Source organism: Emiliania huxleyi (genome assembly GCF_000372725.1).
Source record: "Emiliania huxleyi CCMP1516 unplaced genomic scaffold EMIHUscaffold_41, whole genome shotgun sequence".
NCBI classification, from domain to species: Eukaryota; Haptophyta; order Isochrysidales; family Noelaerhabdaceae; genus Emiliania; species Emiliania huxleyi.
In genome coordinates, this window is record NW_005198900.1 from 18,073 (window position 1) to 38,103 (window position 20,031).

General features: G+C 65.6%; 5 protein-coding genes across 5 annotated transcripts; 2 read left to right on the top strand and 3 right to left on the bottom strand.

Annotated features, from left to right (window-relative positions):
• Positions 1-3,144: 3,144 nt before the first annotated feature.
• Positions 3,145-5,781, bottom strand: EMIHUDRAFT_436360 (hypothetical protein). Its single transcript, XM_005769698.1, has one exon. It carries the CDS (start codon positions 5,756-5,758, stop codon positions 3,434-3,436), a length of 2,325 nt encoding a protein of 774 aa, XP_005769755.1. The 5' UTR covers positions 5,759-5,781; the 3' UTR covers positions 3,145-3,433.
• A 7,379-nt stretch (positions 5,782-13,160) lies between these two features.
• On the bottom strand, positions 13,161-13,844 carry EMIHUDRAFT_55676 (hypothetical protein; the record flags this gene model as incomplete). The annotated part of the gene is made up of 2 exons (XM_005769699.1): positions 13,161-13,319; positions 13,389-13,844. Coding segments are annotated over 2 exons (615 nt in total), but the record flags the coding sequence as incomplete, so codon positions are not given.
• Positions 13,845-14,746: 902 nt separating this feature from the next.
• EMIHUDRAFT_355829 (hypothetical protein) lies at positions 14,747-16,145 on the bottom strand (the record flags this gene model as incomplete). The annotated part of the gene is given in 3 exon segments (XM_005769700.1): positions 14,747-15,020; positions 15,174-15,798; positions 15,811-16,145. Coding segments are annotated over 2 exon segments (574 nt in total), but the record flags the coding sequence as incomplete, so codon positions are not given.
• A 724-nt stretch (positions 16,146-16,869) lies between these two features.
• EMIHUDRAFT_209963 (hypothetical protein) lies at positions 16,870-17,220 on the top strand (the record flags this gene model as incomplete). The annotated part of the gene is made up of 1 exon (XM_005769701.1): positions 16,870-17,220. The coding sequence occupies one exon, from the start codon at positions 16,870-16,872 to the stop codon at positions 17,218-17,220; it is 351 nt and encodes a 116-aa protein (XP_005769758.1).
• A 930-nt stretch (positions 17,221-18,150) lies between these two features.
• On the top strand, positions 18,151-18,844 carry EMIHUDRAFT_436363 (hypothetical protein). The gene has a single exon (XM_005769702.1). The coding sequence runs from the start codon at positions 18,164-18,166 to the stop codon at positions 18,728-18,730; it is 567 nt and encodes a 188-aa protein (XP_005769759.1). The 5' UTR covers positions 18,151-18,163; the 3' UTR covers positions 18,731-18,844.
• The last annotated feature ends 1,187 nt before the right edge of the window (positions 18,845-20,031 follow it).

Below are 20,031 nucleotides of genomic sequence, written 5' to 3' on the forward strand. Positions count from 1 at the left end.
GAGCCGTCTGGAGCTGGGGCGATGGACGCGATGGCCGGCTGGGCCACGGCGACGAGCAGCGCCAGCTGCTGCCCAAGAAGGTCGAGGCCTATGCTGGGCGGCGCGTCGTCGCTGTGTTGGCTGGACATCACCACAGCCTCGCCCTCACCGCCGACGGAGCTGTCTGGAGCTGGGGCTTGGGAGCCTATGGCCGGTTGGGCCACGGCGACCAGCAGGACCAGCTGCTGCCCAAGAAGGTCGAGGCGTTGGCTGACCAGCGCGTCATCGCTGTGTCGGCTGGTCACCAAAACAGCCTCGCCATCACCGCCGACGGAGCCGTCTGGAGCTGGGGCTATGGAGGCGAAGGCCGGCTGGGCCACGGCGACGAACAGAACCAGCTGCTGCCCAAGAAGGTCGAGGCCTTGGCTGACCAGCGGGCCATCGCTGTGTCGGCGGGAGGCGGGCACAGCCTCGCCCTCGCCGCCGGAGGAGCCGTCTGGAGCTGGGGCGATGGAGCCTATGGCCAGCTGGGCCACGGCGACGAGCAGCACCAGCTGCTGCCCAAGAAGGTCGAGGCCTTGGCTGACCAGCGCGTCGTCGCCGTGTCGGCTGGAGGCAACCACAGCATCGCCGTCTCCGCCGACGGCGACGTCTTTACTTGGGGCCACGGCGGCCACGGCTGCCTAGGCCACGGAGATGACCTGTCGAACCAGCTGCTTCCCAAGAAGATCGAGACGTGGGCGCCGGGGCAGTGAGAAGCCCGCGCAGATGGACAAGGAGGGGATGCTCAGGCTTCTCGCGGCGCTCTCAACGAGGAGAGGGTTCGGTTCGGCGTCACGGCGGGGCCGAGCCTCATGGGCGCGGCAGCGGTGGCGGCAGAGGTGGTAGAGGACGAGGCTGGTGTTGGCTGAGGCCGTCGCCGAAGCGGCGACCGCCGAGGCTGCGGCGGAGGCTGCTAGGGCGGGGGTGGAGGCGGCGACCGCCGAGGCAATCGGTCGGCCGTGGCAACTCAAGCTGATGCTGCGAGAGACACAGAGAGAAACTGATGCGGCCGGGCTCGGCGTTCGCCCATACACGGAAGGGGGGGGGGGGGCAGGAGCGGGGCAACAGGGAGTAGGCAGTAGCCCAGGGGCCCCTTGAGAGACACCTTTAACACACACTCGAGCCACAAAAAAGAAAGAAGCTTCGGTGTTTTATTTTCCCGTGTTAGTGCCAGTGCGAGCCAGTCCCGTGCCCAGTGTTGTGCGAGGGAGCTTTGTTGTAAAATTCTTTTCCCGCGATGGGGGCGAGGGAATGGAGGGGGAGAGACGAAGAGCAAGGGCGAGAGGCAGGGGGCAGGGGACTGGTCGGTGGCATACTAGGGGGGGCAGGGTAGTGGGCGGCGATCGCCGCATACCGTCCTACGGCGGCGAGTATCGCTACACCAGGGAGGACAAGGACGTCGACGTGCGGCTGCTGCTGTTCGAGTCGTTCGGTGGGTTTGGGAAGGGGGGCGGCGAGATCCTCTGGGGGGCGGCGAACGTGCTGCAGAACAAGCTGACGCGCGGGCCCAGTACCTCGATGAGGTGACTTGGACCACTAAGAATTGGCTGGGGCTGCAGAAGCAGCGTATCTCAGTCGTTCTTCACACGGCCATCGCAGAGCAGATTGTGAATGAGCTTGCCAGCGGCGAGGGCGGTCGAGTGCACGGTCTAGGGTACCGAGGCAAGACCCCCCCCCCTTCACAAAAATGTGTTTTTTGTGGCATCTCGGCATCTCGTCCTCCGCTCGCGCCGGCCGCCCATGCGCTCGCGGGGCTCCCCGACGGGGCGGGCCTCGTGCTGATGGACCCAGCCGAGGTGCCCGACCAGTCGGAGCCGCGCCGACGCGCTGCAATTTTCCGGGTGCCGTTCTCCCATCCCTCCCTTGGGTTGTCTGTTTTCTTTCTTTCTTTCTTTCATCCCTCCCTTGGGTTGTCAGTTTTCTTTCTTTCTTTCCAAAGAAAACAACTCTCTTTCACAGCAGAAAGGGGAAAAGATTTTTTTGGCCAGCCGCTGGTGTCACAGACCCGGCCGTCGAGAGGGGTGCGCGCCTGCTCGACAGCGTTTTCTCGTACACTGCCAGCAGCCTGCCCTGGCCAGCGGAGGTGCGCGCCGCCAGAGCTAGTGACGCTGCTTGCAACCTTTCCGCCTCCACCATCGGCCCAACCCACGCATCAGGCGCCGAGGACCTTTGCCCTCTACAGCGGGAGCCTGCTGCTCGTGCTGGCAGCGTCCAGACTAGTCGCGCCGGGCACCGTGCAGACGGTCTACTTCTGCCCGCCCTCTCCGTTCTCCTCTTTCTCACCTCTATCCCGTGCCCTCGCACACATCTTACTCGCTCTTATTCGCCACATCGACTCAGTCGATCGCCCCCGCTCCACTGCCACCACAGATCTTGGTCGGGCCCGCGCACTATCTGCTTGTGCTCGTGCAGCTCCTCCTCGCGGTCGGACAGGCCTTCTCTCGCATCTCCTATGGTGCCGTAGCCTTCCTGACTGGGCGCGTCAACGTAGAGCATGTGTATCGAGACTGCTCTCATGATTCGTCCGTAGCCTGCGCATACACGCTAGATGTTGCATGTATTGCCATGTTCACCCGCCTCTCGTCTTGGCGCACCTTAGGCTCGTACAGTCGACTCGCTGCTATCTCATTCGCCTCCTCGGCGGTGATCCTGGTGCTGGCAAAGTGCAGCAAAAGCTGCCCCCGGCGCCGCCGCGGCACTCTGAGCTAGCCCGGCGCGCCGTGGTGCGTCGGCGGGTCCCCTACGACGACCTCCACAAGCCAACACGAGATTCAACGACGGATGCAGACGACTCCACCGCCAGCGGGTACTCCTCCAACGAGGTTTCCAAGGACAAGTGATGGGAAGCCGCGGCGCTGCACAAGAAAACTGGCGGTGCTTTGGGGGGGCATCGGGCAGGCTAGGCACGCGTGGCATGAACCGCTGGGACGACGCGACGTCTCGACGCTACATGAGATGCACACCATGCTCGGCTACGGCTGTAGGAGACTGGGGTGTGGGTGCGCGCGGAGAAGGAGGGGCTCACGCACCGCCCCGCTCTAACCTACGAAGCCTGGTGCGCGTCTGTCTGTGTTATCTGTCTAGGCGTCTGTGCGAGCAGTGAGAGGCCAGCCTGCCGACTACTTTTGAGAGAGAGCGGACGATTAACAAAAACGAAGGCCGCGCACACAAGAAACAGTGGACACTGCTGCCAACAACAACGCCGTAAAAAACAAAGAGCTCGCCCGCGATCCCACGCGGGCGTTGCGACCTCGATCCTCGTGCCCGCGTCGCCGCCGGGGGGACAGAACGCCCCACAGAACGTAACTCTCTCGCGCGCGCATCTCTAGCGCTCCGCAGCACACAAAGTGCCCTATTCCTACCTGCTCGCCCCCGTTGCGCCGTGCGCGTCGAGGCGTCGGGAGGGGCGGTGTCAGATGCTGACAGCGCACTCCATGTACCGCGGGTTGACTGTGCAACTGCCCATGTTGTCTGGAAAGGCCTTTGCGGGCGCGGCGGCCATCTCGGCGTCGAGGTCGCGCGCCATTGCGGCGAGCTCCTCCTGAAAGGTGCGGTTGAGCGCCTTCAGATCGGCAGCGTCGGCGGCAGACTGCTGCCCCGGGGGGGGCGGGTACAGGAAGGACCAGTCGTGCTGCTCGAAGGTGGAGTCGTCGCCGGGCATGAGCGTGGGGGTGATGGAGGAGGTGAGGCACATCAGGGTCGCGCCCTGCATCGCCGCCTCCTTGGTGCCGCAGAGGTCGCCCTTCTTCCATGAGAAGGAGGCGAAGGACGCGTCCTGCGCGTACACCTGCACAGCGCCCACCTGCTCGTGGCCCAGAGTCACGAGCTCGATGAAGCGGGTGAGGAAGCAGACGAGCAGCCTTCGCATCCGCAGAGGGCGGCCCCGCGAGGCTGCAAACGCGGCGCCGAGCTGAAGCCCGTACGATGCCACCGTCGACTGCGAGGTTGTGAGCATGATCTGCTCCAGGAACGCGACCGCCTCGTCATCTGCGGCGACGCCCTCCGGGTAGTAGCGCGCGCAATACGCATCCACCCACCGCGCGACAATGCCGTGGTAACGCTCGCAAGCCCTGTAGAAAGGCGTGTCGACGCCCCCGGACGGGTAGGCGGAGCCGTGGTGCGCCAGAAAGGCGTCGATCCAGTCGCTGTCGCCGTCGCCGTCGTCGCTGCGCCGCTCCGAGGCGCTGTCGCCCACCGTGCGCGCGAAGACCTTCTCCGCGACCGAAGCTGCAGTCTCGCCATCGGCGATCTCGTTGGTCGGCGCCTTCTTCAGCCGGAACACCCCGCGGAAGGGCTGCGCCCTGCCCTTGCTCTCCTGACCGCGCGGCGACGGGTTCTCCTCGGTCCAACGCGCGTTTGACCGAGTAAAGGCGAGCGCCGGCGCGAGCGCCCACGCTCGCGCGAAGCCGCCGTCCGTGAAGGAAAACGCGCGGTGCGTCGTGCCGCCGTACGCGCACAGCGCGGTCCGCGCCCAGTCGTTGATTGTGATTGCTCCAAACGTGAACGGGATGAGGAAGCGGCGGATCGGGTGGTCGGTCGACAGCTGCTCGCGCGTGGCGAGCATGACCAGCTCGGAGGTCTGCATGTGGAGCCCGAAGAGGTGGTCCACGAACGTCACCAGCGTGAAGACGGTGGAGCGGAAGGCAAACTTGGCGTACTCCCACTTGTACCCGTCGCCGGGTCGGTACACCTTGTCGACGAGCGTGCTCCACCACTCGCACTGCTCCGGCGTCTCCTTGCGCACGATCGCGACCGGTCGCCAGTCTGCGCCAAAGTACGCGTCGCCGCCGTAGCGGTCGCACCCCTCCTTGACGTCGAGCGTCGCCATCTCGTTTGTGCGCACCACGAACTTTGCCGGCTTCCCGTCCGCATCGAGGTAGGGGCAGTCCTCGGGAGCCAGCTCCACGCGGTGCGCTGCGAGGCCGGACCTGCAAAAGTGGGCGAGCGCCTCGTCCCCCGTCTTGTCGGCCCACTGCTGGTGGATCTTTGGGTAGACGGCGCCCACCTCATCCATCACAAACTTGACCGGGTTCTCGCCCGCGCTGAAGGAGGTCTGGCGCGGCGCGCTGCGCCAGCCCCAGGGAAGGTGGTACGCCGCGAGCCGGACAATGTCCAGCACCCTCGCCACTGGGATGAGGGTCGTCGAGAGCGTCTCCCCGAACCAGTTGCCGAGGATGACCGCCGCGTCCATCTCCTCCTCCCGGTAGTCCGCCACTACCAGTCCCCAGCCCAGCGGAAGCGGCGTCTTCCTCAGCTCGCGCTTTGGCTTGAGGGCGCGGAGATCGTACGCGACTCGGCCTTCGACCCGCGCCCCGTTGAACTGGACGAACTGGGTCGTCAGCCGCAGCTTCTGGACCCAGAGCACGAACCCGTAGTACGGGTCGCCCCACTGCTTTGGCATCGTGCCGAACGTGAGCAGCAGGAAGGTGAGCGGCGGCAGCAAGACCACGAGCGGGGCGGCGATCGCGACCGGGAGCCACCACACGAGGAGAGTGACCAGCAGCGCGATGGGAGTGCGCGCCCAGCTGAGGAAGCAGCAAGCGCCGACGGCGCCGCGGAACGACCTCTCACCATTGATTATCGCCCACGAGGTGGCAGCGCTCGGTGACAGCGAGGCTGCGGCGCCCGGCGATGGCGAGGCTGTGGAGTTTACGGCCTGCTTCTGCTTGTTCAGGTACGCCTTCGAAGGAGGCGGACGCGAAGGCGGGGGCGTCTTCTCAAGGAGTGGAGCTGACATGTATGACTTCCTATCGTTGCGCGCGCCAAGGACGTCAGACATGTTCACGGGGGTCCTCGAGTACGACAGATCGGAGGTTCTCGAGGTTCTCGAGGTGGATATCCTTTGGCCGCGTTGGGTAGCGAGGATTGGTGTGACGCGATCCACGCAGGCGTGTTTTCTGGCGGCCGACCGTCAGTGCACGGAGTTGCCCCTTCTCCGACTGCCCCGGCTAGTTCCCGAGTTTCGCGGGAGTGACCCCATGCGTCAAACCCGAGACCTAGCGCGGGTGGGTTGGAGGGGGCTCGCCCCGCTCCTCCCCATCGGGCCGCGTGAGCGGCCACGCCTCGCAGATTCGTTTTTCGCGCCTGGGTCAGGCGCGCGGGGCATCCCCCGGGTCGCTCGACCAGCGATCCGAAGAGTGGCCGCTATGCGAGGAAAGAGCGGGGCCCTCGGGGTACGCCTCCATCCGGCCCCCTCCGAGGGGGGGAGGGAATTGCGGGGTCCCCACGGGCGCCTCAGTTCGGCCCTCCCGAGGGGGGGAGGGGAGCAAGGGGGTGGGGGGATCGGGGCGGGGGGGAGGGGTCTCGGATTTCGTGTGGCTAATACTTGCCTTTCGGGGAGGGGCCTCGGTTGGAAGGCGAGCGCGGTTGCGCGCGCCCTACTTCTTCCCCTCCTCCCTCGAGGCAGCGAGTAGGCAGCGAGAGGAGGTCTCGAGCGCCTATATATGAAGGTATGTGAGATGGGGATGGGAATGGGTGGTCGGGCGGGCGGGCGGGCGGGCGGGCGGGCGGGCGGGCGGGCAAGCGGGGAGAGGCGGGCGGGCGGGGCGGGGCGGGCGGGCGGGGTGATCGGAGAAATCGTAGCCACAATCAGCAGCAGCGGAGCAGCAGCAGCAGCAGCAGCAGCTGCAGCAGCAAGCAGCGGCCTGCCGCAGATTGCTGCCGTTGTCAGCGCCGCGAGACGAGAGGGATGACGACGTGCCACTGGGCGATTCGACCTGGGGTGCATGCGACGAGCCCCGCCTCACCGTCGGCTGCAAGTAGACATGATCGACGCCACGCCGTGCGCCGTGATCGACTTCGCGCACGGGGCTGGCGCGCACTGGCACTAACTAACACAGGTCCGCCACAGGAGCCGCCTAAGCGACTCCTTCCTGCGAGGTCCGAGGATCCAAAACGAATTTGACGACAAAGCGCTCCCGCCTCGCACGGCACTGGGTACGGGACTGGCGCGCACTCCAAAACGAATTCTCAGCGTCCGTGTCGCGTGTGCGCGACGGCAGCTCAAGCGGGAGGGAGCGGAGACAGTGCGGGCAGCGAGCGAAATGGGTGAGACTGATGATGCTCCTTCGACTTAGGGAGCGGTTCCGCCTCTGGGCGAGCTTCAGGATGGTGCTCACGCGAAAAGGAATCGACGCGATGTACAAAGCATACAAGAAGAGGACATCCCGGATCCCGCACACCCGCCGCCCACGCGCGCGCCCCACCTCGGCCGGGAGAAAGGGGAGTGACAGTTTGGGATGGACAGCCCGAGTATGTTGAGTCCTGGCTCAACAACGCAGGGAACAAGAGGGGGTGGTCCGGCTCACAAGTCCGGATCACGCGCCTCGAGCTTAACATCTAGGATTCTCAAAGCGAGGCTCGAAAACTCGGACCCACGAAGACAAGGAGCGCGCGCCAATGGCCGCCTCCGTGACACTCCCACCTCCTGGGCCGGCGCGGGAGTTTTACTGCCGAGTTTCTCCCGGCCGGCCGCCTCCTGACACGCCCACTGACCGAGCCCATCGAAAAAAATTCGGCGCGCCGCACTGCTCTGACCCCTGCTCGCCCCTGCTCGCCCCTGCTCGCCACTGTCGCCTCGGTTGCCGAGGCTGCCGCGCACCCGCGCGCTACGCGACTACGAACTGCACCAGCTGGGCTCGAACCAACGACCAAAACGTCCCCGACCCGAACGCTGCACCAACTAGGCCACACCGCAGGCTCGATATGCAATACGCACAAAACTGGCCGCTCATAAAGCACTACTCATTTGCCGAGGCCACGCGGCGCCCCTCCACAGCCAGCCTACCCTCCTATCGCGCCACTCGAAGCCCCGCGGCCGCCTCTCGCCTACCGCGCTGCCCTCGCCTGCCACCGCACCGCCCGCGCTCCAGCCTAACCAGCTCTGCATCTCGCAACACACACTTGACAGGGACAGACCAGGCGCAGGAAAAGGGAGCGGGGCCCGAATCCAAGGGACCACCCCGTCGGGCGGAGGAGCTGTGAACTCAGGTCCAGCAGGAAGGCTGCTGGCTCCTGACTCATCCCCCAAATCCCCCACACCTTGGCGGCCTGAAACCTTACCATTCCGACACCTCACACACACCCCTCCCCTAGGGCTAAGCAGTGCGCGAGCCCACCCGACTTCAGGCGAGACGTTGACCACTCCTCGGGAATAGTTCTGTCAGTGGCTGCACTAGACGCCCACAGAGGCGCGCGGCGCGGGCAGATGACTAGGGGAGAAAAAGCGGAGAACCTAGCTCGCTGGGAGATGTGCGCAACCTAAAGACGGGAATAGGGGAGAAGTGTCAGTGTGAGGGGAGGGCGTAGGCTGGCGTTTTTGCCTTTGAAAACTGAACAGTTTTTTTTTTCAAAGCGAGGCTCGTCCACCCCGCCCGCGGTTCTCGTGTCCGTGCCGGTGCGCGCCCGTCCCCCAGTTTTGTGCGATGAGGTACTAGTAGCACTCCAGGAAGCTGTACTCTAAGCACGAAAAAAGAATAACACGGGCGCGAGTCTCTCGCTGCACCGCACTCCCCGCTCGCCCCGATGTTCTACTCCGTGATGCTCGCTTTCTTCTGCGTGGCGATCGCCTGCGGCCTGCGCCGTCCGATTCGCGGCTGAGCGGCGGGAGCGACTGAAGAAGCACGCTCGCCGCTGCACCGTCGTCCGGCTGCCACACGCCACGCCGTGAGGCTCCCTCTCACAACACTAGGCACGGGGCTGGCGCGCACTGGCACTAACACAGGGAAAGAATTTAGACAACGCTCTCTCACAGCAGACGGGCCTCGCCCTCGCCCTCGGGAAAGAAGCGCTTAAAATCCCTGTGTGTCTGCCCAGTGGGTGACTCAGCCGAAAGAAAGACTACTCGCCCGCCTCTGCTGCCCTCTAGCATTCCCACTAGTCCGAGTTGCTACCCTAATCACTGTCCTCCCCGCCGCTGTCCTCTCTGTCAGAGGAAGTAGGCGTCAGCGGCCGGCTCGCCCACGCCTCGACCTTCTTGGGCAGCAGCTGGCTCTGCTGGTTGCCGTGGCCCAGCTGGCCACAGCCTCCGCCGCCCCAGCTCCAGGCAGCGCCGTCGGCGGTGAGGGCGAGGCTGTGCTCACGTCCCGCCGCCACGGCGGCGACGCGCTTGTCCGAGAAGGCCTCGACCTTCTTGGGCAGCGGCCGGTCCTGCTCGTCGCCGTGGCCCAACTCGCCATAGGCTCCACCGCCCCAGCTCCAGACGGCGCCGTCGGCGGTGGTGACGAGGCTGTGGTGCTGTCCAGCCGACACGGCGACGACGCGCTGGTCAGCAAAGGCCTCGATCTTCTTTGGCTCCAGCTGGCCTTGCTGATTGCCGTGGGCCAACCTGCCAAAGCCTCCAAAGCCCCAGCTCCAAACGGCGCCGTCGGCGGTGAGGGCGAGGCCGTGTTCGCCTCCAGCCGACACAGCGACGACGCGCCGCCCAACCAAAGCCTCGACCATCTTGGGCAGCAGCTGGTGCTGCTCGTCGCCGTGGCCCAAGCGGCCCCAGCCTCCAAGGCCCCAGCTCCAGACGGCGCCGTCGGCGGTGATGGCGAGACTGTGGTCGCTTGCTGCCGACACAGCGACGACGCGCTGGCCAGCAAACGCCTCGATCTTCTTGGGCAGCAGCTGGATCTCCTCGTCGCCGTGGCCCAGCCGGCCTTGGCCTCCAAAGCCCCAGCTCCAGACGGCTCTGTCGGCGGTGAGGGCGAGGCTGTGGACGTCTCCAGCCGACACAGCAACGACGCGCTGGCCAGCAAAGGCCTCGATCTTCTTCGGCTGCCACTGGTTCTGCCCATCGCCATGGCCCAGCTCGCCAAAGCTTCCAAAGCCCCAGCTCCAGACGGCCCCGTTGGCGGTGATGGCGAGGCTGTGGTGCTGTTCAGCCGACACGCTCACGACGCGCTCGCCACCCAGCGTCGAAGGGAGGCGGGTCGGCGTGTTGAGCCGCGTCACGCCCTCGCCGTGCCCGAGCAGGGCTGGAGTCCAGTCCGGCGCAGAGCCGCACGACGAGAGCCGCCCCTCGCCGTCGATGAAGAGGCTGTGCTTTTCGCCTGCCGCCACCCTCGCCGGCGGGTTGGACTCGCACAGCAGCGCCGAATAGCACAGCCACCGCACGGCGCAGCCCTCGCCCTCTGGCTGCGCCGGAAGCTCGAAGCCGCGCTCTTGCGCCCACAAGCGGATGCCTTCCACAGCAAGCGAGGCGTGAAAGAGGAGCGAGACGGCCGCGGCGCGAGCGATGTCGACGGGGCCTTCGCAGCGAGAGACGACGCGCACGAGGAGGTCCGTGGGGAGGTCGAGGAGGCGGGCGGGCGGCGGCGTGCTTGGCGAGGGAGCGGCGGTGGCGGAGGCGGCGGGTGCGAGGCGGCGCGAGCGGCGGCGCGGCGGGGTGGACATCGCGATGTCACGAGAAAAATGGGCAATTTTTCGGTGCTGGTAGCCCCCGCAAAACAGGCGCGCGCAGCGCGCCCAGGGGCGCCGCAGGCGCCCCAAGCGGCGCGGAGCAGGCGGCGGACCGCCGCGCAGCAGGGGCGCGAAATTAAACGCCATTTTTGGTTCCGCGGTTTTGCCACTAACATTGAAATCCGGTACAAAACGACTTAGCCGAAACAGCTGACAGACAGACAGAGAGCACACACGTTCGAGACGGGGGTGCGCCGACCGCCGTCGCGGACCCGGTAGAGCTAGATGGTCCCACAGGATGCACTCTTAGCCTCTGAGCTCGTCCTAGACGTTTTAGGGAAGCGTGGGCAGACCAGAACGCGGCCACGGCGACGCTCCGAGGCTGTCAGCAGCGCTGGCGGCGATCGTGGCGACGGCGCCTCGCCGCTGCAGCGGCACAGAATCGAGGAAGTGGCGTTGGTGGCAGCATCAATGAGATATGAAGGCGGCCGTAATGCTGGTGGCGCCTTCGAGGGCGGCGGAGAGGGCGGTAGCAGCGACGGCGATCGAGTCATGTGGCAGGGGTGCGAAGATGCAGCAGGGAGGCGTGAGTTAGCGACGCGGGGCGGTGGCGTGCCAGCAGGTAAGCGGCGGCGGCGGAGAGCAGGTGCGCGAAATAAAGGCCAATCTTGAGATATCCATTTTGCACCACCTTTGGATTTCTGGTACAAATTGACTTGTGGATCTTGAAGGCACGCGCAAGAGCGCACCAGGCAAGTTGACTGAACCTCGGATCTCGCTGCCGCTAAGCGTGGCGTCGATTATCAAACGAGCGGTGACAGTAGCAGTGGCAGCGGCGGCAGCGTCGACAGGAGCACCTACTGCAGCGTGAAATGTGAGCTGGGAGGCGGGAGGCAGATGCAATAGGAGCGGGAGAGTGAGATCGTCAGCCAGCACGGCAGACCTTTACGGCGCGGCTGCGGGCGCGTTTGCAGTGACATGCGATCCATGTGGTAGCAAAGGCACGGCGGGAGTAGCGCGTATGCAGGCTGTGAGCGAGGGTGGCGCGTCGCGAGTGGCGGTGCAGCTAGTCGGTGGCGCGGGTGCTGGCGACCGGCAGAGAGATGCAGCCGGCGCGAGAGATGAACCCTGCGGAGAGGCGAGGTGACGGGCGAGCCGCGACCGTGGGAGAGGGCTGAGCATCGGCTGCACCGGAGGCACAGGAGCCTCGCACGCCCGACCGTGACGAGAGCGCCCTGACGCTGGCAGCTCAAGCAGCGTCGGCAAACCCCGGAAAGTGCGGCAAAAATAAGCGCCTCCACGTGTAGGCGCGCATCTTAGCCAAGGCTCGCGCCTACACGTGTAGCTGCTTGTGTCAGATACGCGCCCACACGTGCAGGTGCGAGCCCTAGCTAACATGAGCGCCTCCACGTGCAGATGCGCATTTGGCGAGCTCGAATATAAGCGTCTACTCGTGCAGGCGTTCGTTTTAGCTAAGAAACGCGCCTACACGTGTGGCCGCGCGTATAACTGTAGTCTCCTCGACCCCCCTCCCCCCTCCCGGGCAAGTCATGCACTGAGCAACTGTCAACCCAAAAAGGACTGCACACGTGTAGGCCGCCCAGACCCCTACCTGACCTCCCACCTCAGCCTTCCACTCGAATACAACCTCTGCGGCCCTCTCCAGCTCTCCTGAGACCTAAGGTGTTAGAAATGTATCGATCACACACCAAGTGCGTATATCACCTCAAGCCAATGCACGCGGCCACACGTGTAGGCGCGTTTCTTAGCTAAAACGAGCGCCTGCACGAGTAGACGCTTATATTCGAGCTCGCCAAATGCGCATCTGCACGTGGAGGCGCTCATGTTAGCTAGGGCTCGCACCTGCACGTGTGGGCGCGTATCTGACACAAGCACCTACACGTGTGGGCGCGAGCCTTGGCTAAGATGCGCGCCTACACGTGCAGGCGCTTATTTTTGCCGCACTTTCCGGGGTTTGCCAGCAGCGTCAGGGCGCTACCAGCACCGAATGGGTACCCTCCCCAATGCATCCATGTCGCTCGAGGTTCTCGAGGTGGAATCCTTTGGCCGCGTGTGTGTGTGTGTGTGTGTGTGTGTGTGTGTGGCGTCGCGGGGACGCTCTTCTGTTCAGTCGACGCTCGTCGTCCACTGAGAACTCAGTGGTTGTCACCACTTTGTATTCTTTAATATTATGGGCTTCAAGGTGGGCAGCCCCATGACCGCCCACTGATCTGAGGAGGCCATATGCCTCTCAACGGCGGCCTGCTGTCGAGCGAGGAAGTCCATGTCAGACAGTCGCCCGGTCCTTTACCTACTGAGTAGGCTCGCAACGTCGCCATAGGTGCGCAACTTTTACTTTTACTGGTGGGCTTGAAACGCTACCCCCCCCCCCCCCCCTGGGGCCGAGGGACGCCGGCACACACGGCTAGATATGATGGCGTAGTGCGGTCGGAGATACACGGTGCCTAAGATGTACACCTTCGCCCGCTTCGCGCATCGCTCGCATTGTACGACCCGTATTGAGTGAATGAAGCGCTCCGCGCTCATCACAGCTCGTCTTTGACGCTCGACTGAGCCAAGTCGGCATCTGCGTGCTCTCTGCAGGACTGCGCGCACTCGCTGCTCATGAAGTCTCCATTGTTGAGGCACTCCCCGTCCGCCGCCCACATCTTGCATCGCGGGTCGAGGTCCGCGCTGCGGTGCGCATATGGCGACCTGTAGACGTCGCCATAGACGCCCCTCCCCACTCGAGAGGGCCGCTGGTAGAACCATCGCTGCGCGATCCACTTCTCCTCTCCAGGCCCGGGCGGACACCCGCCATGCATGCTCAGCGGATTGAAGTAGCCATCCACGTCGTGGTTGTAAAAGAGCAGCGCGGTGCCCGCCACCGGCTTGACGCGCAGCAGCGCCTCGTCCTCGCAAAAGGGGGCCAGAGGGGGCACCCAGTCGGCCTTGGACGTGGGCGGCTCCTCCAGCTGGCTGACCTCCGCACCCGCGGGCACAAAGGGGAACACGGTGTGACCGCCCGAGGAGACATTTCGAAGGTACACCATCATGGTGGCGTGCCGTCCTCCGTGCGTATCCACGTAGCCGGGTGCCCACGGTGACCCAAACGAGTCGCGGTGGAGAGGAAACTGCTCGTCGTCGCGGTACCTCCCCACGTGAAGAGGCTCTCCATGCTGTATCGGCACCCGCGCGAAGACGTGCATCCGCTTCACAATCGATTGCAGCCAGGGGAGCTCGAGCTCCCAGTCGGGCTCCAGGATGGCCCGCTGGTGCACAGCGGTTTCGCTCGAGGGCTCGATCAACTCAAAGTCGGAATCCGCAGCGCGCAGCAGCGGCACCTCCAGCCGCGACGCCGCGAGAGAGATGAGCTTTTCGCACTCCTCCTCCGTGAGGAAGCCCGGCTGGAGGAAGATGCGCGGCTCGTCGGAGAGGACGGCGGTGGTCTGCCCTGCCGCCGCGAGGGCGCTGAGCAGCAGAAGTACTGCATGCCGGCGGTGCGAGGTCATGCTGCGCCTCCGCGCGGCCGAAGCCCCACAAGCTGTGAGCTGTGAGGGTCCGCGCGCCAGCGCTTTTTGTAGACCACACGTAAAAGACGTCGCAGGAGGCGTTACATCGTGATTGCGCTTCAAAAAAAAGGCCATAATCCCGTCACGCGCGCGTCGAGTATTTTACACCGGAACTCCTTCGCACGCCGCTTATGAGCGTCTATCTACCGGTAGTATGAGGAAGGTGAAGAACAGTCAGGCTCGGACTGGACATGGGTTGAATCCACAAACTTGCAAACTCGTATGTCGTAACGCAAAGGAGATGCCGCGGCGCGCCGGTCCCCAGGACTAAATTACGCGAACTGGACACCGCTCCCTGCCTCCACCGGGCACCGCTCCTGCGTCAGGCTGCAACCGCCCTCTCTCCCCCCTCTGAGCAGCAGCTGCACCGCTCCCCCGCCATGCCCCCCCCCCCCCCCCCCAATCCCACCCGCGCGCGCCCCCACTGTCCCTGTCCGCCGTCCTGTCCCCCCCCCTCCCCCCCCGCCCCGCCCCCATCAACACCCACCCGCCCGCCCGCCCACCAAACCCGCACCCGCGCGCGCCCGGCACCCCTGTACGTCGTGCTCCGCAGCCGCAGGGTCTGTTACTCTCTGCCTGGCTGCACACGCGGCCGTGCCGGTCTGTAACGCTCTCTGCCTGCGCGCGCGGCGGTCCCGCAGGAACCCGCGCCCTTGCCGCCCGGCCGGGGCTGGAGAGGCTCAGTCAGGCCGGGGCTGTAGTATGCCGCGCTCCTCGCACGCGGCCACCAGCTCTGGCTGCTCCGTGTTGTCCACGACGAGCGTCTGCACGCGAGGGGATGTGCGATGAGCATTGGGCGGGGGAGGGGCGAGTGGCGAGGGGGGGGGCGTCTCGCGCCTTCAAGCTCGGGGCGGCCCCCTCCTTGAGGGCGGCGGCCAGCGCCTTGCAGCCCTCGTCGCCAATCCTGTTGCCGAGGAGATCGAGCACCTCGAGCCGCGGCGCTGCCCCCTCCTTGCCGAGGGCGGCGGCCAGCGCCTTGCAGCCCTCGTCGCCAATCTCGTTGTTGCCGAGATAGAGATCCTCGAGCCGCGGCGCTGCCCCCTCCTTGCCGAGGGCGGCGGCCAGCGCCTTGCAGCCCTCGTCGCCAATCTCGTTGTCGTCGAGAGAGAGCTCCTCGAGCCGCGGCACTGCCCCCTCCTTGCCGAGGGCGGTGGCCAACGCCTTGCAGCCCTCGTCGCCAATCTGGTGGTTATAGTCGAGATAGAGCTTCTCGAGCCGCGGCGCTGCCCCGCTCGCGAGGACCTCCGCCAGCTGCGCCGCCTCCGCGTCGCCCCAGCCGAGGTCCATGTAGCTCAGCTCGGTCGCCTTGCCAAACTGCTCCTTGAAGGCGGCCTCGTACAGCCGCTTCACCAGCGGCTTGTCGTCCTTGCCGTTGGTGAAGCTCTTCTTCTCAAGCTCCGCCGCGAACGCAGACGGCAGCAGCGGAGGGCGCCGGCCGCCGTCCTGGGTGCAGTCGTCGGTGAGGCTGTTCCAGTCGTACTCCACGCCGGCGCGCATCTTGCCGAGGTCGAGCGAGAGGGCGCCAGCCTTTGTCAGGCCAGCCCAGCACTGCTCCGTGAAGCACCAGCCGCGGTCAACGTACTTGGCCACGTTGGTGCCCTCCGGCTGGTCCTCCGCCTTGTGGCCGTCCGGGAAGGAGGTCAGCCGCAGCACGTATGTGTGCGGGTGGGAGTAGAGCGTGCCGAGGCAGCTCAGCCCCTGCTTGAAGAGCGCGTTCTGCTCCTCGGTGCGCAGGACGCCGTTGGGGGGGTCTGGGTGCTGGTGCAGCGAGCCGAAGTCCCAAAAGACGCCGAGCCGCGGGATGAGGGGTTTGCCGAGCGAGGGATGGTCGCTGAGCAGGGCCTTGAGCGCCCTCGCGACGCGGGCGAGGTTGGCTCCGCGCGGGTCGGGGTGGTCCTTGGTCAGCCACGGGTAGGAGAGCGCGGCGACGGGAAGGCTGCCATACTCGGTGGTCGCCTCGACGAGGTCGGCGAAAGAGAGGAAGGCCTCTTTGGGCAGCGCCTGGCGGTGGGAGAGGACGCCGCCCGCCTCGGCGTGGCTGATGACCCACTGCGCGTCGAGGACGGCGACGGCGCCGCTCGCGAGGACCGGCTCGAGGGCGCCGCCGCCGAGCTTGCGCCACAGCTCCAGCTTCCCCTCGCTCACGCCGAGATCGGTGGCGGAGGGGAGGGCGTCGGCCGGCTGCGTTGGCGGGGCGGTGTCGGCGGGCGTCGGGGCGTCGAGTTCGACGGCGGGAGGGCCGGGCAGCTCCTCGGTCGGGGCCTCGACGCGGCTGGTTAAGCAGCCCATCGTGAGAGTCGATCGACTTTGACAAGGACACAGGCGGAAAAGGCAGTGTGCCAAGGCGATCGACTTTGCAAACGACACAGGTGGAAAAGAATTAACCCTGGCAGGCACACATTTCGAGCGAGTGAAAACCAACTCCCGAGCACGGCGCCGCAGGCGCCTGTTGATAGGTCCAGGTGATAGCCCTGGATGGGCAATGCATTCGCCTACTTGGGCCTCAGATCGCCCGACCGCGTCCAGAAGCCACGCGGCCCATGCCTGACGACACAACAGGAGACGGACGCGTGGGCGTGGCGTGACACAACAGGAGACGGACGCGTGGGCGTGGCGTGACGAGGAGGCGGTGCGCGGCGGGCTGGCTGGCTTCAAGCCTCAGGCCCTAGCCAACACGGTGTGGGCGTATGCGACGGCAGACTGTTATCACCAGGCGCTGCTTGCCAACTGCTCGCGCGTGATCAGCGACTCGCTCGCGCGGGATCCGTCGAGGTGGAGCGAGGAGGACCGCCGTCAGCTGCACCAGTGGCAGCTCTGGCTCTCTCTGGAACGCGGGGTAGACGGGCAGCAGCATCTCCTCTCCGAGTCTCAGCGTAAGCTCTGCTGCGACGCTATGCAAGACACGCTAGTGACGATATCGCGCTTGCAGCGCTCCGTCGCGATTGCCCTCGCCGCCGTCCAGCACGGCTTCGAGAAAGAGCACCTCGAGCCGCGCACTGGGCTACTCGCTCGACCTGGCGCTGCCCTCGTCACGCGTCGCGATCGGGATGGCCCCTCTCACTTCCTGCTTACCGACGGCCGGGGCGTGCGCAAGCCCAACGGGCCAACGCTGCTCAAGCGGCGCCTCCTCGCGGCGGCTGGCTGGAGGGTGATCAGCGTTCCATTCTACGAGTGGGACGGCTTCGCGAGGGCCAGTGAGCGGCAAACCTACCTGGAGAGGGCGGTTGCCTCGCTGTTGACATAAATAAATAAATAAAACGGGCACGCCAAACGAGGGGTGGGAGAAGGACAGGGTCCCCACCTGCACGAGCAGGATCTTGTAAGGACGATCAGGGACACAGGGGAACGGGAGCGGGGAGCGCATCGCGACTCGGAGGGGGGCTGGGCAGGGTTCACCTTGCTGACACGCAGGCTACGCGACCAACGTGGTCGAGTATTTCGTGTGAGTGAGTGAGTATTCTTGATTGATTGATGGGAAGGCGAAACACAGTCCGACCAACGACTGGGGACACCAACGCGGTATGGGTGGACGCTAGACGGGCGATGACGGTCACACAGGAGCGACACACAGAACCACAAGGCAAGACACAGTATTCTTGACACACACGGACCGGAGGCCCCTCCCCGAAAGGCAAGTTTTAGCCACATGAAACCGAGACCCCTCCCCACCGCCCCGACCCCCCCACCCCCTTGCTCCCCTCCCCCCCCTCGGGAGGGCCGAACTGAGGCGCCCGTGGGGACCCCACAATTCCCTTCCCCCCTCGGAGGGGGCCGGACGGAGGCGTACCCCGTGGGCCCCGCCCTTTCCCTCGGCCTCGCATAGCGGCCACTCTTCGGATCGCTGGTCGAGCGACCCGGGGGATGCCCCGCGCGCCTGACCCAGGCGCGAAAAACGAATCTGCGAGGCGAGGCCGCTCACGCGGCCCGATGGGGAGGAACGGGGCGAGCCCCCTCCAACCCACCCGCGCTAGGTCCTGGGTGACGTAGGGGAAACCCGGCGAGCCTCGGGAACTAGCCGGGGCAGTCGGAGAAGGGGCAACTCCGTGCACTGACGGTCGGCCGCCAGAAAACACGCCTCCGTGGCTCGGGTTACACCAATCCTCGCTACCCAACGCGGCCAAAGGATATCCACCTCGCGAAGCTCCAAGGACGTATTTCTCCTTTCCAAGCCCGCTGACGCCGTGTAAATGGCATCCTCGGTTGTGAGCGGGCGGCAGTTGGAGAAGTGGGAGAAGGAGCGGGAGGATGCGAACCGCACCGAGATCCCGATGCCCAAAGCCGCACGCGACTCCTTCAACTCGATGCAGCCCAACTTCAACGCGCTCGCAAAGTTCGAGAAGAAGCTCGACCGCTTCACGCAGCGGATGGAGGACAAGGACAGCGGGGTCAAGACGGAGGCGATCGTCAACGTGATGAGCTCGACGGCCGGCGCCGGCTCGGGCGACTTCCACACCTACCGCGGCTTCCGCAAGAAGGAGAATGCGCGGATCGCAGACTTTGAGGCGGCGCGCAAGGAGGACGAGGCGCGGCGTGCGTGGGAGGCGGAGCAGGCGGAGCGGGAGGCGGATGTACTGGCCAAGCGGTCGAAGAAGGCCGCCAAGCGCGCCCGTCAAAAGGAGAAGGAGCGCGAGCGGCAGCAGGCCGAAAAGCGCGCGCGTGGGGAGGCGTCGGCAGCGGCGGGCGGCGCAGCGGCGGGGGAGGAGGGCGCGGGCGGCGGCGGTGGCGAGGCACCGGCCGCCGCGGGCAGCAGTTGACCCCGCCCAACCCAACACATAACTTTATCGCCCGCTTGTGTCACTTTTTGGTATGTGTCGTCCGGGAGACCTCTTATCTCTGTCCCCTCTTGAGCCAGACCGGAGCTCTTGCAATCTCGGCAGGTGAGCTCGGCAGTTTGCCTCCGCCGCATTCCGGCCGCCGCCCCCAGATGCTCGTGTGCGATTGCGGCGGCTAGGAGGCCCTCCCCTATCTGTGTCCGTCTCTGCACCTCGGGTCACCGGTCGTCGTCCCCGCTAAAGAGTAAAGTACGTTTCCACACCCCGAACTGGTGGGCGGTAACGGGTAAGTGTGGGGGGCGCGCGTGCCCGGCACAAAACTCAAATGTCAAACGCATTCGTAGTCGTAAGACGTAACATGCCGCAGGCAGCGAGCCGTTACCAGAGGCGTGTCGCTCCGTGAAAAGGAATAAACGCTATACAGAGGTGGACTCCACTCTGCGCCTGTTACCACTCACGAGCACGACACGCGTGAGGGGAGCGCGCGGCCTCTCGGTCTCGGTACCAGCCAAAGCGGACCGTCGTAGAGTACATCCGAGAGTGATGCAACGGGTGGCATCCACGACCGTGGGTCGACCTCGCTCTCATTCGCCAAAGTAGCCCGCCGCCGCGGCCGCGCGCCGCTGCCGCGGCGCGACGCCCATCAAGCTCAGCGACCTATGCACAGCCTTGCGAGGTGGGCGCGCGTTTCTCTTTGTCGGCCCGCGAGGCGGCGACATCTCGGCGACGTCTCGCAGCGCGGGCAGACGCCCTCGTACGTCTGCGACTGCTCCTGCGGGTCGAAGTGCCTGTATACAACAACAGGTAAGGAGGCGGACGGGGGGCGGCGGGGGGCGGGGGGTAAGAAACCCGGGGGGGGGAGGGGGGGGGGGGGGGGGCCTCCAAAATGTGTTTTTTTGCCCCCCCCCCCCCAGGGTCAGGTCCCATTTTCTTCAAGGCCCAACGCACCAGCAGGGCTCGCATTTTGTCCCGTCGGCGGCGGCGATGCCGACGGTCGCGGCGGGGCCTTCCTCGCGCGTCGAGGAGAAGAGGGACCGCTCCGTCACCTAGGAAGTGTCTCGCCAGTGTCTCGGGAGTGTCCAGTTGCCTCGCGGTGGCCTAGGAAGTGTCTCGGAAGTGTCTCGCAAGTGTCTAGGAGAAGAGAAGAGCGACCGCTCATTGAAGAGCGACCGCTCATTCACCGCCGGTGTTAATGCGCTAGCCTCGAGGCGGGAGCACGGCGTTGCGAAGTGGAAGGGCTATGAATACAGCTGAGAATACGGCTGCACACAGCTGAGCACGCC